General features: G+C 41.9%; 1 protein-coding gene across 2 annotated transcripts in view; it reads right to left on the minus strand.

Moving 5' to 3' along the window:
- FAM107B (family with sequence similarity 107 member B) overlaps nt 1-13652 on the minus strand; it is a 363543-nt gene extending 349891 nt beyond the window's left edge. The window contains exons 1-2 of one of the 2 annotated variants that reach the window (XM_081957249.1): nt 13504-13652; nt 4593-4776 (exon numbers count right to left, since the gene is read on the minus strand). In XM_081957249.1, coding sequence (XP_081813375.1) covers nt 4593-4720 — 128 coding nt within the window. In that variant the 5' untranslated portion in view covers nt 4721-4776; nt 13504-13652. Of the gene's footprint in view, nt 1-4592; nt 4789-13503 lie in introns of those variants that run through there. The other variant, XR_014175716.1, reaches the window with a different exon arrangement.
- Between the last annotated feature and the right edge of the window lie 1086 nt (nt 13653-14738).

Genomic DNA, 14738 nt, shown 5'->3' on the forward strand with positions numbered 1-14738 from the left:
GACTCTAGGGGGCGGTGCTCATCTCCGTTTCAAAACCGAAGAGCCAGCGCCCTCTGAAGACGTCTCCGTTGTCATGTGGCCGGCATGACTAAACACCGAAGGCACACGGAACACTGTTCCCTTCCCACCAAAGGTGGTCCCTATTTTTCTACTTGCATTTTTTACATGCTTTCAAACTGCTAGGTTGGCAGAAGCTGGGACAAGTCATGGGAGCTCACTCTGTTATGCGGTGCTGGGGATTCAAACCACCAAACTACCAACCTTTCAGATTGACAAGCTCAATGTTTTAGCCACTGAGCCACCCCGTCCCTCTCCACATCTACGTTTAATGAAACATAGAATTGCTTTTACGTTTCATTAAAATAAAATAAAAACTCACAATTTTCTGTGAAGAAAATTGATTTCTAGTTTTTTAGTTCATGGCCCTATCTTGGAAGGTTTTCTCCACATTTCATAATGGAAGGGCAGAAGTTCTTCAAAGATGAGGACCTTAGGAAAATGGAGGGTTTTTAAAATCAATATTGTACTAAAATTTATGTCCAATATATATTTTTCCTAATCGTGTCTTTTATATTTTCCCTCCTACTTCAGCGTATATGGCCTTCATGATTTAGGATATAAATTACAAGGTTTTCAGCTAAGTGTGGTTTTCTGGTATCTTAAAAACGAGTATCACAGTCCCAAGACTATCTCAAGGTCTTCTTAAAATTCTTATTTAGAAAATCCTTCCTCCAAGGCTGACTTTCTCCCCCTAGTCCTAAAAATCTACTTCTTTTTTGCTTTAGTAGTTTTTATTAAACGTTTTCAAGTTTAAAAATGAAACAAGAAAAAATTCAAAAACAAATACAAAACAGATGAAAACCACAAGCAACATAACAGCATAATATAATTTTACAGCTTTCCGTATCGGCATCTGTATTCTTCTTTTGTGGTTTACTATTCAATTATTGCCTTTTCATCATTTTTTACAATTCCAATGATAATGTGATAATTATATTATAATGTAGTAGTATAGTGCATGTAATCAAATTTGACATGTGTACATTTTTCTTCGTAGTATATTCGATAGTTTTCAAAACTTTTATTTCTTGTTTTGGTTTCTATTCTCTAGCCACTTGCACAGTCTACTCCAAATTTTATAATAGTCCAACTCTTCTCTTTCTTTTAACTCCATGGTCATCCTATCCATTTTAACTCATTCCAGTGTCTTCCTAACTACCATTTCATCTGGGGGAAGGGGGCAGTTTTTTGCTTCCAATTTTGCACAAGGGCAATCCTTGCAGCAGTTAATATGTGCAATGTTATATATTGGTCTTTCTTTTTTTTTTTAATTTTTTTTTTCTTTAAAGAAGTATGTGTTGTCATATATTGATCTTTCTTATCCATCTCTGGGTCTAAGAATCTACTCCTAAATTAGGATTTATGGCATAATAAAAAGGATTACCAGAGAGACTTTGGGTGACAGGAAATTAGGGGGGAAATGTCATTGCTACAATGACAAGGAATCAGTCTGCCACTTTTCAGGCCCATTTAGACAAATGCAATAGGAATTAGACAAGTTAAAGAAAAAAAGATGAAACCATAGAGAGGAACCAAAGGGAAAGAAATCCCTCTGAAAAGCACTTCACTTCCTCACTTGGTGTTAGGTCATCCTTTGGCTCCAGCTGGAGGAAATACAAGGACTTGCAAAGTCACTTCTGTGTGCAGCTTATGCATTTCATTACGTTGCATTTTTTGCAATGCCAGAGGTTGAGAGCTTCGAGTAAATGCAATTGCTAGAAAGCCAATATTGCCCCGACATCACCTGGCTAGCAAATGACAAATTATTCCTAGTCTCAAACTCTCCCTAAGCAAAGAGAGAGAGGCAAAAATTCCAAGCTGGAAAGCATCTTCCATAAGACCCCCAAAACTTTAAAAGTCCCCTTATGTGATGGATATGCATCTTATTGGAGTAGCTCCAGGATTAGTTCACTAGATGGTGCCGGAGTGCAATGTATCATGACGGAAAATCCACAAATGCTTTTCCTGAATAGAGAGAGGGCCAAACTTTTCCCACTCAGCATTTCTTGGTTTCGATTTTTTTAAAAAAATCAATGCAATTTTTAATAGTTCCAGCCAGACGTCAAATTTATATGTATCACTGTTTATTTTGATCCATACTAATGAATGGCCATCCCTCCAAAAGAAGATGAATAGATGCTTATGCTTATGTAGTCCAGGCTGAACAATCTAGAATAGAATAGAATAAACTGGAAGGGACCTTGGAGGTCTTCTAGTCCAGCCCTACGCTCAAGCAGAAGAACCTATACCATTTTTGGCCAGTCTCTTCTTAGAAGCCTCCAGTGATGGAGCACCCACAAGGCAAGCTGTTCCACTGATTGTCCTCATTGTTAGGAATCTCTCCCCTCTCTCAGGTGAATAGTTGTTTTGTCACACCTGTTCATCTCTGCCCCCTGCCTTTTATCCCCAGAGCTAAGGTAAGGCTTTGCTAGCAGTGGTGGCTCTTCCGTCCTGAGGACTGGCCCATAGATTTCCACTGCTCTCCTCTCCTCTGCCTTCTATACATCTGCATGTCAGGCACTGGACCCAGCTGCTCTTCCTCTTCCTCATCAGCCACCTCCAGGCATGGGGGCTGTTGAGTCTCCATCTGATGAGTGGCCCAGGCTCCCCCTCGGTCTCTCGGTCTCTCTGCCAACTCCATCCCCTCTTCCCCCTCGGAGTTCTCAGGTTGCCTTGATGCTGGTCCTGACTCCCATGTCACCACCACCGCCACTTCCTCCTCCTCTGAGTCGGCTGCTGGAGGGACCGGTGTCTGACAGGCCACAACATCACTCTTCTAGTTAAGAACCAGACGTTGCTAGCTCTCCTGGTCGGGAGCTCATTCAACATGAGACAGGAATTAACCTCACCCATTTTCAAGGGCAGAAAAGTCTGAAGGGCAACTCAGAAGATGACTCAATTGGTAGCAGTGGTGTCAAGAAGGACATTTCTGGGATTTAAAGCCACTGAAGCTGAGAAACACTCGTTTGAGTTAGCGTTCGGCTCATCACACTGTCGTTTATTTTTAAAGATGAATGCTGGGGATGATACGCAGCTATCGTAAGATATTTTTGGCAGGCACTAGCAGAAGCTGTCGCCCTGGAGGGCAGAATTCAAATGCAGTACATAAAGTGGGACTTGATTGCGCCGAAATTAAATATTCACAGCTTGATATTGGAAGCTTTACTCCTTATTGCTTTCAAGCAAGCAGATGGGTTTTTTTAAAAAAGTCTTGCAGTTTCCAGCAATGAGAACCAGCTAAAAGCTATACATTTCCTAAACTAAATCAATAAGGACATTGAGTTGCTTTAAAGAGAAATAACATTTTCATCCCGATCTGAGTACAGAAAGGTTTCCCTTCACAAGAGAGAGGGAGAGAAATAATGTTCTGTCTCTAATCCAAAGTCAAAATATTGTTAATATCCACAATTAGATGTTTTATAAACCCGGGAGCCTTTTCCAAAAGGTCAGATTATTGATTTTTCTCACCATGCCACAGTTTTCCTTATATGGTTTTATTTACAGGGTTACTTTTCCCATGGAAGAGGACAGTTCCATATTTTGGGTGTTTCCACAGATAAAACTTTATTTAAGACGAGCTTCACCTAACACACGAGGCCACCTCCTGGGACTAATTTATAAAAAGACAAGAGGGAAAAGATACAAATGTCTATTCTTCTCTTCTGAATGCCTCACCTTCTTCCTACCCTTGGAAAACCTACATTCTATTTTTATTCCCAAATCACCTTTCTTAACGTAAATAATAAAATCCTCACATTAAGCAGAAGAGATTGCTATCATTCAAACTATAAAATAAGTCTTCTGTGGCAGATTTTTAAGAAAATAAAGATTCACTGCGCCTTAAAAGCTAAGAAACTTCTTACAGCGTTGGGATGTAATTATCACATAAAGTGAAGGTTAGGGTTAGGTTCTGGGGAAGATGATTAATATTATGGGTTTAAGATGTGCTCGATTCTCAGGTTGTATTAAGCATTTTAACAGCTTAGATAGTCAACTGACATTTCTCTGTGGTAAATAATAAGAGTTGCTCCTTGACTTATCCCAATCAAAATCGGGACCGGAACTTTTACCACTGAATGAGGCGTTCAGCATGAGACCTTTTTTCTATGGTCATTAAGTGAATCACTTAAATCAGTCATTAAGTAAACAAATCTAGCTTCCCCCCTTCCCCCGTGGATTTTGCTTGTTGGAAGGGGCTGAGAAGGTTTCAAATGGAGACCACATGATTCTAAGACCATCATAAATACATGCCAAGCATCTGAATTTTGATCGTAAATGCACCGACTTGTTGTAAGTCCCTTTTTTTCAGTGTGTTGTAACTTCCCATGTAAACTGAATAAATGGTCATAAGTCAAGGACTACCTGTAAGCGAAAAATTATTTAACTCAGGATTGCAACCCAGCCATTGGACAGCTGGATTAAGGCAGAAAGTCTAGTAAGCAGTCCTTGTCCCTTATTATTTTATTATTTTTCATTATTGAAAACAATAATGGTATTCACTTTAAGAAAAAATTTATCCTTTAATCTCTTACCTTTTCTGATTCATACGGAGTTCTCGATGAAGATCTTGATGGTTCCGGGATGTTTTTACAGGATTAATTAGTTTCTGAGGCTTAATTAGTTCAGAATTGTCTTCGTCTATGTAGTCTGGTTCAGCCATGATAGTTTTGGGTAGCTGGGGGGACTCCCTGGACTTCCAATTCTCACTTACGTGATCTGCAAGACACAGAAAGGGTTCCTGCTTAATATATTAAGAAAATATTGCCAATCTATTTTCAGAAAAGCATTGTTAAGCATTAAGAGGCTGCTTTATTTATTGCTACCAAGTTGATACCCCAGCCTTCTATTCATACCAATACCCAAAACAGCTTACAACAACAACACAAGCGGAATATTAATGTTAACAAAAACCAAACCAATAAGTTCAAACCAAAAATTGAAATCAGATCCTTAAAAGAATTAAAAAGAAACCCTACAATGGAGTTTTCAACCATCATAAGCCTGGAGAACAAGGGTTAAAGTTAAGCTTTATTGGTACACTGGCTCTTCTTTCATGGAATATTTATTTAATAGCAAGTTGATCAGCACTTAAAGCATCCGATCAAATCTGTCCATTTCTCAATGCTTGAGACCAGGGGTGTCACGTTAGCTAGGGAATTCTGGGAGTTGAAGTCCACAAGTCTTAAAGTTGCCAAATTCAGACTCTCTCATAAACTAGGCTTTTGAACCTTTATAAGAATAGCTTTTTTGTGGGTAACATCTTCCTTCAAGCTGAACTCAATTCATACTAATCATACGACTTCAGAGACATGACCATAGAGTTTTCAACCATTTGAAAGTAGACTGGCCTTTTTATCCTGGGAGATTCACTTCCCTAGTTGTGATGGCCCACCAGCGAACAGCAGAGCGGGCAGTAGATTCGGAGAGTGAGGAGGTTGGGGAGGAACCTGGGCCAGTCCTGGAGTCTGGGGAGGGATCTGAGGAGGGCTCTTCGTCGGAGGCAGAGAGGGGGCCAGGGCAGTCTGACGATTATCAGCTGCCTTCAGAGTCGGAGATCATTGGGGCAGAAGAACAGCTGGAGCCTGTTCCCAGTGTGCGCATGGACAGAGCTGCCAGGAGACAGGAACAGCGAAGGAACAAGGGCCCACTCAAGAGTAAAGGCACAGGTGGACGGTGAATGGCCCCTCCCACAGGGAATAAAGAGGAGCGAAAGGGGAGTGGAGTTTGCAGGAGACAATTACTTGAATTCATTAGGGTGAAGATCTGTTCCTGACTTCTTGCCAAGTAATTGCTGCTACAGCTTGGAGTTTGGAAGATATCGGCCTGGCAGCTCTCCAAGACTGATAAAGGTCTGTATTTGTGAATTCTCTTGAAAGACTGTTGGCTGGGACTTTGCTGGAGAGGAATTCACTTTAAACTAAATAAAAGGTGTTTTTTTTTAATCAGGATGAGGAGTCGGCTTCGTACTTTTGGGAAGCCTGGGTCAGAACAGCCGTATAGAGTAAGGAGGATGTCCTTCATGGGGACATGCCAGGTTGATTACGCAAGCAACGAGGAAGGAAAACCAACAGCGCTCTTAAAACTCTTTGGATCAAATCTTTTCTTCAGCAATTTAAGGACCATCTTACAACTTTAGGTTCAGACAGACCCCCGCTTGACTTGGATGAAGGGCAAGAAAGGAGCTGAGGTCAGAGAAAGGGCAGAAGGATTGACTTCGGATGAGTAAAACCTTTAGCAAAAATAAAATCAGGTGGCTTTTTTAATTAATAATCCCTTCCCCCTGTGAGCACATCGTTCACCCTGAGAGAAGGCCTGTGAAGTTCTTTCCATAGGTTGTTCAGGGGCTCCTTGGTGCTCTCTGAGCTTGGGGTTTTTAATGCAGACATTTCATTACCCAACTAAGTAATATCTTCAGTACTAATACCTTGAAGGCGTCAAACTCCCCTTCCCTTCTAGCACTGATGACGTTCCCTAGTTGGGTCATGAAACGTCTGCAAGAAAACCACCGAGCTCAGAGAGCATCAAGGACCCCACAATTCAACCCTGAGCTACAAATATTCTCTTTTACGGATTGGTTTTTTTCATACTTTGCTAAGCACTACGGTGAAGCACCCACAACTTTGGGTGGAGGGAGAAGGAGAGCAGTGAGCGAATCAATAGTCGTTGCACCAACTCGTTCAGAATCGGCCTCTCAAATTTTCTGCACAGAATCAACCCAGAGGGAAATGCAACTTACTAAATCCTCCCCGGGGCATAGTTTGCAAGGCACTAAGAGCCGCTTCTCTGAAGGGAAACATTCCGTCAAGTTGCCATTTTCAATCAATAACCAGAGGAAACACATCGCTTTTCATCCTTCTCAGATGCCACTTCTCTGTCGTGCTGCTACGGGCACTCTGAAGACAGCGCAAGCCTTTCTACCCATGGCTGAGGGTGTAGTTGGACCCAGGATCCCCTCTTTTCGGCCTCTCAATTTCTTCCCCCAATCAAAACGTCACAAAGAGCAAACATTGCCTGTCTGACACAGGTAGAGAGGCAGAGCAACTAAGCGTTTGGAAGGATGCGGATGTAGAATTTGCTTAAAATTTGTTTCTGCTTCATATGCAGGAACATTTTGTTTCGCAGAGAATTCAGAGTTGTAAAGCCAGCCTTCAGAACAATTTACTCTTCTAAGTAAAAGGATTCTATGCACATTTAAACCAAGATGGAAACATGGAGACAAGCGTCACTCCAGTGCAATTGGTACCTTGGAAATACAATTTCTCCCCCATCAAAAATAGCTTGGAGATCTTATTGGTTTATTACAGGGATGAAATCCCGTAGATTCCGACAGGTTCTGGAGAACCGGTAGCGGAAATTTTGAGTAGTTTGGAGAATCGGCAAATGTCATCTCTGGCTGGCCCCAGAGTGGGGAGGGAATGGAGATTTTGCAGTATCCTTCCCCTGCCACGCCCACAGAACCAGTAGTAAAAAAAATGAATTTCACCACTAGTTTATTAAAACATAAAGGAGAATCTCTCAAGTAAACAGTGGAGCAAAAAGAACCTCAGTTACAAATATTTTTAAAGTCTTCCTCGTTGAAACGTGGTGCGAAGGCAAAGATTTTAATCTGAATTTTATCTACCATGCTGAAACATTGCTGCTAGATTGCCCCCCCCCTCTCTCTACACAGACACAGACACACAAAGGCCTACCATCAAAGAAATGTAGGAACACGGAACCAAACCTTCCCTATATCAACCTCAAGTGGTGACTCCCTCCCCATGCCATCACACAGCACATGGCTAATTCCTTTAGAGTGGGCGATAAATCATTTTCCTTCTTATTTCCCTTCAATATATTTTTAAATTCAGCACCATCGGTTGACGTTAATAGCTTTTGTTTCGTTTAAGAATGGAGGGGTGGCTTTGTTTCCCTGATTCCCTTTCCGGGAACTTCATTCATTCATTTGTTAGAAGGAAGAATGAATGAATGAATGAATGAATGAATGAATGAATGAATGAATACAGGGACTCTGCGGTGTCTCCAAACAATCAAGATTGAGCTAAACAATTCAGCCAGAGAGTGAGGGGCTGCCCCAGAGAGGAGTGGGTCAAGCTATTCTCCAAGGCATCTGAAGACAAAACAAGGAATAATGGATGGAAACTGAACAAGGAGAGAGTCAACCTGGAAATAAGGAGGAATTTCCTGACAGGGAGAACAATCCACCCATGGAACAGAAGTTGCCTTTGGACGTTGTGGGGGGCTCCATCACTGAAGGCTTTCAGGAAGAGACTGGACTGCCATCTGTCAGAAATGGTGTAGGGTCTCCTGCTTGGCCAGGGGGGGTGGAGCAGAAGACCTACAAGGTCCCTTCCAAAACTGTTAATCTGAGTTAATTCAGTGACGCTGGGAATGAGGTCTGGGCAAAAGGATCTGTCTTTGGCCTTCGTGAAATGAGGACTAGAGGCCTCCTCCAGCTTTGAGGAAAACACGTGAGGTTTTTGACCCCATAAAGCACCCCAGATTCTCATCTACACGCCCTCCCAAACTCAGTTAAAGTCAGCTTTGATGGGACTACCATAGGCTAGGATGCTGGGGCATCTCCGTTTGTTTAGGAGCCAACGAGCTTTGAACCCAGAATATGAATTAATTTAGGAACCAGGAGAAAATGGCTCCTTCAGCTGGACTCATTAAGATAAATATGTCTCGACTTATAACAGTTCATTTAGTGACCGTTCAAAGTTATAACGGCACTGAAAAAGGTGACTTATGACTGTTTTTCACACTTATGACTATTGCAGTGTCTCCATGTGATCAAAATTCAGATGCTTGGCAACTGGTTCATATTTATGACGGTAGCAAGTGTCGTAAATCCCCTTTTGCGACCTTCTAACGAAAAAACTCAGTGGGGAAGCCAGATTCACTTAACAACCGTGTTACTAGCTTAACAACTGCAGTGATTCACTTAACAACTGTGGCAAGAAAGGTCATAAAATGGGGCAAAACTCAACAAATGTTTCACTTAACAACATAAATTTGGGGCTCAACTGTGGTCGTAAGTTGAGGACTACCTGTAAAAGGTGAGTCGGGGCATTTTAGAGGTTGCCTCTACTCACTGAAAACATGAGATTGGTTCACCCTATTCATCCTAGACTCGGTGGGGGGGGAGGCTAAATGTTTAAAATTAAAAATGTTTAAAATTCCTAGTGCAAATGAAGTAAATTCTTCACTTGGTTTGTGATGATTTCAGGGACACAATTTTCTTGTCACTGTGTTTTGGGGGGGATTTTTTTTTTTAAGCTTCGCAGTTAGGCAGGATTTTAGGGCTGCTGCCCATTTCAAAAACTGCACCCGTCTATTTTTTCCCCAAACAAAACCTTCGAAAGAGCCGAAGTGAAGTTTGATGCTGCCACCTGGTGTAACCTCTGTGCAAAAGCTTTTAAAAAATCCTTTCCACGTTGTTGAGGAAGAGCGAGGCAAACATTACAAGCCTGGCAAGCTACGCTAAAGCCATAAAATTCAAAGAATATCTCAGGGGGCTTTCTCAGCCAAACCATGGCAAAGCCCATCAGGTAGACACTCCTGGGGAATTAAGAAACAGGTCGTCCCAAAGGTGCTTTTTTCGGGAGGCAATTGGAGTTTCTTGTTTTTTTTTCTTTTGAGGACGTTTCGCTTCTCCTCCAAGAAGCTTCTTCAGCTCTGACTGGATGGTGGGGAACGGAAGGATTTATACTCCTTGCAGATTCCTTGGTCATTTGCATCCTTTTAGAAGGTCATGGAAGAACTTGGAGGTTTTTCTGTGTCCTCAAGGTCACATAAATCCTTCCATTCCCCACTATCCTGTCAGAGCTGAAGAAGCTTCTTGGCTGATAAGTGAAACGTCTTCAAAAGAAAAACCAAGAAAGTCCAGTTGCCTCCTGAACAAAATGACCTCTGGGACAACCGTGACCTGGATGATGGAGAACCTCTACAGGCTTTTAAGAAACAGGTCCTTCACTTTCGTGATAAACCAAGCTGTTCACAATAAAAACCCCATTTTAACAGGCTCATCAGGAAAGGAGGTAGAGTGGAGCTCTCATCCCACAATTAGGAAGCTGTGGGTTCAATCCTAGGTAGAGGCAGATATTTCTCTCTCTGGGCACACTGAGAATATATCTGCTGAACAAAACTCCACCCTGGTGACAGGAAGAGCATCCGGCCAGTAAACACTCTGCTAGTTCCATTCAGTTGCTCAGTCTCCACCCCACAAGGGATTATGGGGTCGTTAAAAGAAGAAGAAGATGATGATGATTAAAAGGAGGAGTTTGCAATTCACAGTGGTTTGCAAAATATGATATCCTTGTTCCAATTGACATCACAACCCGTCACTCAAGCAGCCCACTGAATGCAAACGAGGCTGTTTCATTTCCATTTATTTAAATCGCATACAGTGAAATCTCATTGTTTGTGCAACGGTATCGTCATGTCAAAACTTTTGTCTGTTGCATGGAGAGCTTGCGAGATGTTTTTGGCGTGAGATTTCTGAACTCGATGGCACAGCCGAATATCAGCACAGGAAATGTTTCATGATGTTTTGTTAGTAGAACATAAAACGCTTTATGAACATGTTTAGGTCATAAAATGTTTTATAATGTTTGCCAAATCATCTATCGCAGGGAGAAGCAATCCTACGCTTGGACGTTTTCGACTGGTCCCAGCAGCAGCTTAAAATTAAGATAATCATCACCACCAAATAAATGCTTCTGCTCTTTTTCATGAGACTTAAAGCTTATAAAAGCTTGAAAATCTTTTGGCCCCCAAGAATCAGAATTAATCGAACTTATCACACCAGTTGCTCTGAAAGTTGAAATCAGAATTCCTTCCAAGAGTGTTAGAAAATAATTTGCTCCTATTTGAAGTCAATAATTTCAGTATCTCTTAAAGCAACGGTCCCTAAATTCTGGGAGTTGAAGTCCACAAGTCTTAAAGTTGCCAAGTTTGAAGACCTCTGTCTTAAAGTCACCAACTTGGGATATAGATAAATACTAAAATAGACCCCAAACCAAATAACCTGCAGCATACCTGAAGGACAGAAGGCTTCAGGTGGCAGATGAGAAACACACAACCTCAAATTACTATAATTTGGGAAATAAACTTGAGATAATTTACATGAAAGCTGCTCAAAAAAATAGAGGTTTATTTAATATGCCATTGAAAATTTAATCGGCAACAAATAGAATCCAAATTATCTGTGGGCGACAGACGACTAAAAGCATTTCAAAGACTGAAAATTGCAGAAATTTAGCTAGGGGACCATTCCAGGAAGTTGTAAAACTGTACCAAGCAGCCCTCAACACATTAACACCAAACCCAATTATCACAACAATTATGATAATAAAGTTCCCGTGCTCTTAGCGCCCCTTCTGCCAATCATAAGGACATTTTAGTCACATGCTGTCATTCAGCGGAGGAGGACTCGGGAGAACGGCTGTTCACCAGGGGGGAAAGCAAAAGCAAAGCAGGATTATCATTTGATGAGTTGAGCGCTAAATCTCTGCAACACAACAACAACCACAATCACTTAAACATGAGCTGCCAGCACGCTGCAGCTGCTAAAAAAGCCCGGCATTCAGTTTTGGTCACCACGATGTAGAAAAGATGTGGAGACTCTAGAAAGAGTGCAGAGAAGAGCAACAAAAAAGATTAGGGGACTGGAGGCTAAAACATATGAAGAACAGTTGCAGGAACTGGGTATGTCTAGCTTAAGAGAAAGAAGGACTAGGGGAGACATGATAGCAGTCTTCCAATATCTCAGGGGTTGCCACAAAGAAGAGGGAGTCCAGCTATCTTCCAAGGCACCTGAGGGTAGAACAAGAAGCAATGGGTGTAAACTAATCAAGGAGAGAAGCAACCTAGAACTAAGGAGAAATTTCGTGACAGTTAGAACAATTAACCAGTGGAACAGAAGTTGCCTCCAGAAGTTGTGAATTCCCCAACACTGGAAGTCTTTAAGAAGATGTTGGATAGCCATTTGTCTGAAGTGGTATAGCCTGAGCAGGATGTTGGACTAGAAGACCTCCAAGGTCCCTTCCAACTCTGTTATTCTATTCTATTCTATTCTATTCTATTCTATTTCTATTTCTATTCTAACAGACCAGCACTGATTGATTGATTGATTGAAAGTTGTCACAGAATATTTATTGACCTGTGCAATTGCCTTCACCTGGCTCATTTTACAGGAGGCCTAAATAATCAACCAATTTTATTAATAGGTTTATTGTACATAAAATTAAAGAAACATTAAATCAATTGGAGGGCAACTGCTGAGCAACAAAGAGGATTAGGGGACCGGAGGATAAAACATATAAAGAACAGTTGCTGGAACTGGGTCTGTCTAGTTTAATGAAAAGGAGGACTAGGGGGGATATGATAGCAGCTGCCCAATATCTACTACAAAGAAGAGGGAGTCAAGCTATTCTCCGAAGCCCCTGAAGGAAGGACAAGAAACAACGGGTGGAAACTAACCAAGGAGAGAAGCAACCTAGAAATGAGAAGTTTCCTGAATTTCCTTGAAGTGGAAGTCCGGCACATCTGGAAGACATCTTAGACTTTTATATCAACACCAAACTGGCTTTGCTGTTTAAACTCCACCCTGAAAAAACAGCCTGCCTGATTCATTTTTATCAAAGTAGTTACTGTAAGTCATGGTTGATTTTTCTTACAATCAAAAATAAGTCATTATTTTTTTTTAAAAAAAAAAACTGAATTTGCTCCGATCCTTTGGAAAACATGCAGCTTGGCAGGCTGCTCTTTAAAAACCTGCCCCCCCCTTTCCTTCCCCAAACTCCAAATTAAAGGAAACAAGATACATTTTGCCCCCAAGGCTGGCAGCCACAGTGAGCTCATTAACAGCAGGTTCAAAATATGTATTAGGAACACAAATGCGGCTGGCAGAGAAAGTGGAGGAGGTTTGCTTGTTTGCGTAAGTAAAATCAGCCAAGAGGAAGCAGCGAGAGAAGAGTAAACTTCTGGTGAGCATTTCAGATTAAATTATTGTGTTCAAACCCTGGTGGGACGTAGTAGCTGGTCGTAGTATAGGAAAGGGGAAATTCAGGTGGAAAATAAATATGAAACACCATGGCCTAAAAGCTTACTTATTGTCCTGACACTCAAACTTTGAGAAGAGTACACGCATTTCCCAACTAAAAGTTCTTTTCTCTAACATATTTTCAAAAAGCAAACTTTGACGTTATTTCCTTTAAGTGTCATGACCACATCAAACATTTATTGTCTTGATTTTTTTCCCCTAGCACCATCCACTTTCCAAAACAAATAAATACATCTGTAAACCTTAATGCAATGTAGGATCAAACAGCCCAAATCACCTGCACTTGTATTAATAAAAATGCAAGAGAATTCAGGGATCGCTGCCCGAGCTCTTAAAACTTGGGTTTGATCTTGCAAAGTTGGATATATACTACAGACCTGGTTCTGAGGAAGCCGTCTTCGGAGTTAGTAGTGGCTGGTTTCTGCCTTGAGATAAACGGTGCTTAATCCCAATGTAAAATTCTGCAACCCTTCCCAGCACTTGAAATGTGAAATAAGAGGCTGGGAACCAGAATGCTTTGTCCAAAGACCAGTGAAAAGAGGACCAGACAGACAGAGATGAAGAATGAGACAATTGTATCCTGTTCTAGATGCAGAAGTCCAAGGACAGGGTGGAGTTGACCTTACTAGCTAGATAAGTCTCTTGGCCAAGAACCAAGTTCCCCTTTTGTCTGTAAGTAAGGGGGGGGAAACAACTCCCTGGGGATTTCTTAAACCTTGCGGTTTGTACACACAGAATGGTTTGTAAGTTCTGGATTTCCTCACTTCTTGGCTAATACGTTATTACTACAAATTGTATTAAGAATTATTTTGCATACTCTTGTTCTGGGGTTTTCCGTTTCATGCTCTAAACACATTTGTGTCCAACAAATAAATTCATGAGCAGAAATCCCGTCGTCCCCTTTTACTGCGTATTAAGGACGACATGAGAGCATTGTTGGTGTGTTGGAGTGAATCCCAACGGCACTAAATTGCATTTTAGCAACCTTCCTGGAACTTGGCCGTTCTAAACACCAGGTTCAAATAATCCAGACCCTCGATAACCGTGATGGCAAACCTATGTGCCTGAAGTGGCACACGGAGACATGTCACCTGGCACGTGTGGCGTCTCCTGTTCCTCTTCCAGGTTTATGGCGCGCATGGGCACTCAATGATCGGCTGGCCTTTGTGCGTGCGGCAGTGGCAGAAACTGGAAGAGCCGATCTTCCGGTTTTTGCCATGGGCATGTGCGCTGGCCAGCTGATCGGCATGTGCACGTATGCGGCAGTAACCAGAAAACCTGCTGGCCAGCGCGCATGTGCACCCCAGAAACCATAAGTTCATTTTCTGGCATGCGCATGGCCCCCGGGCAGCTCCGCTTCCTGGTCGTGGCCCAGACGAGTGAAGTGCTCCCTTTTTGGCACTCACTGCTCTGTAATACTTATTGATGGACCAAAATCTGATTCCTATGGGAACATATTTGCTTTTGGGGGGGGGTTTACAATCCTAACAGCCTTGTCATCGGAAGGGGGACAAGAGAGCATTTCTGATTCCCGCAGTCTTTTAGGAAGCTCTTGCTGGTAAAATATCTTTAGTCGGCTTATTAGGAAGAATTTTTTTTCCTGGACCATAAT

This window comes from Natrix helvetica (assembly GCF_964273705.1).
Source record: "Natrix helvetica genome assembly, chromosome: 6".
Taxonomy (NCBI): Eukaryota; Metazoa; Chordata; class Lepidosauria; order Squamata; family Natricidae; genus Natrix; species Natrix helvetica.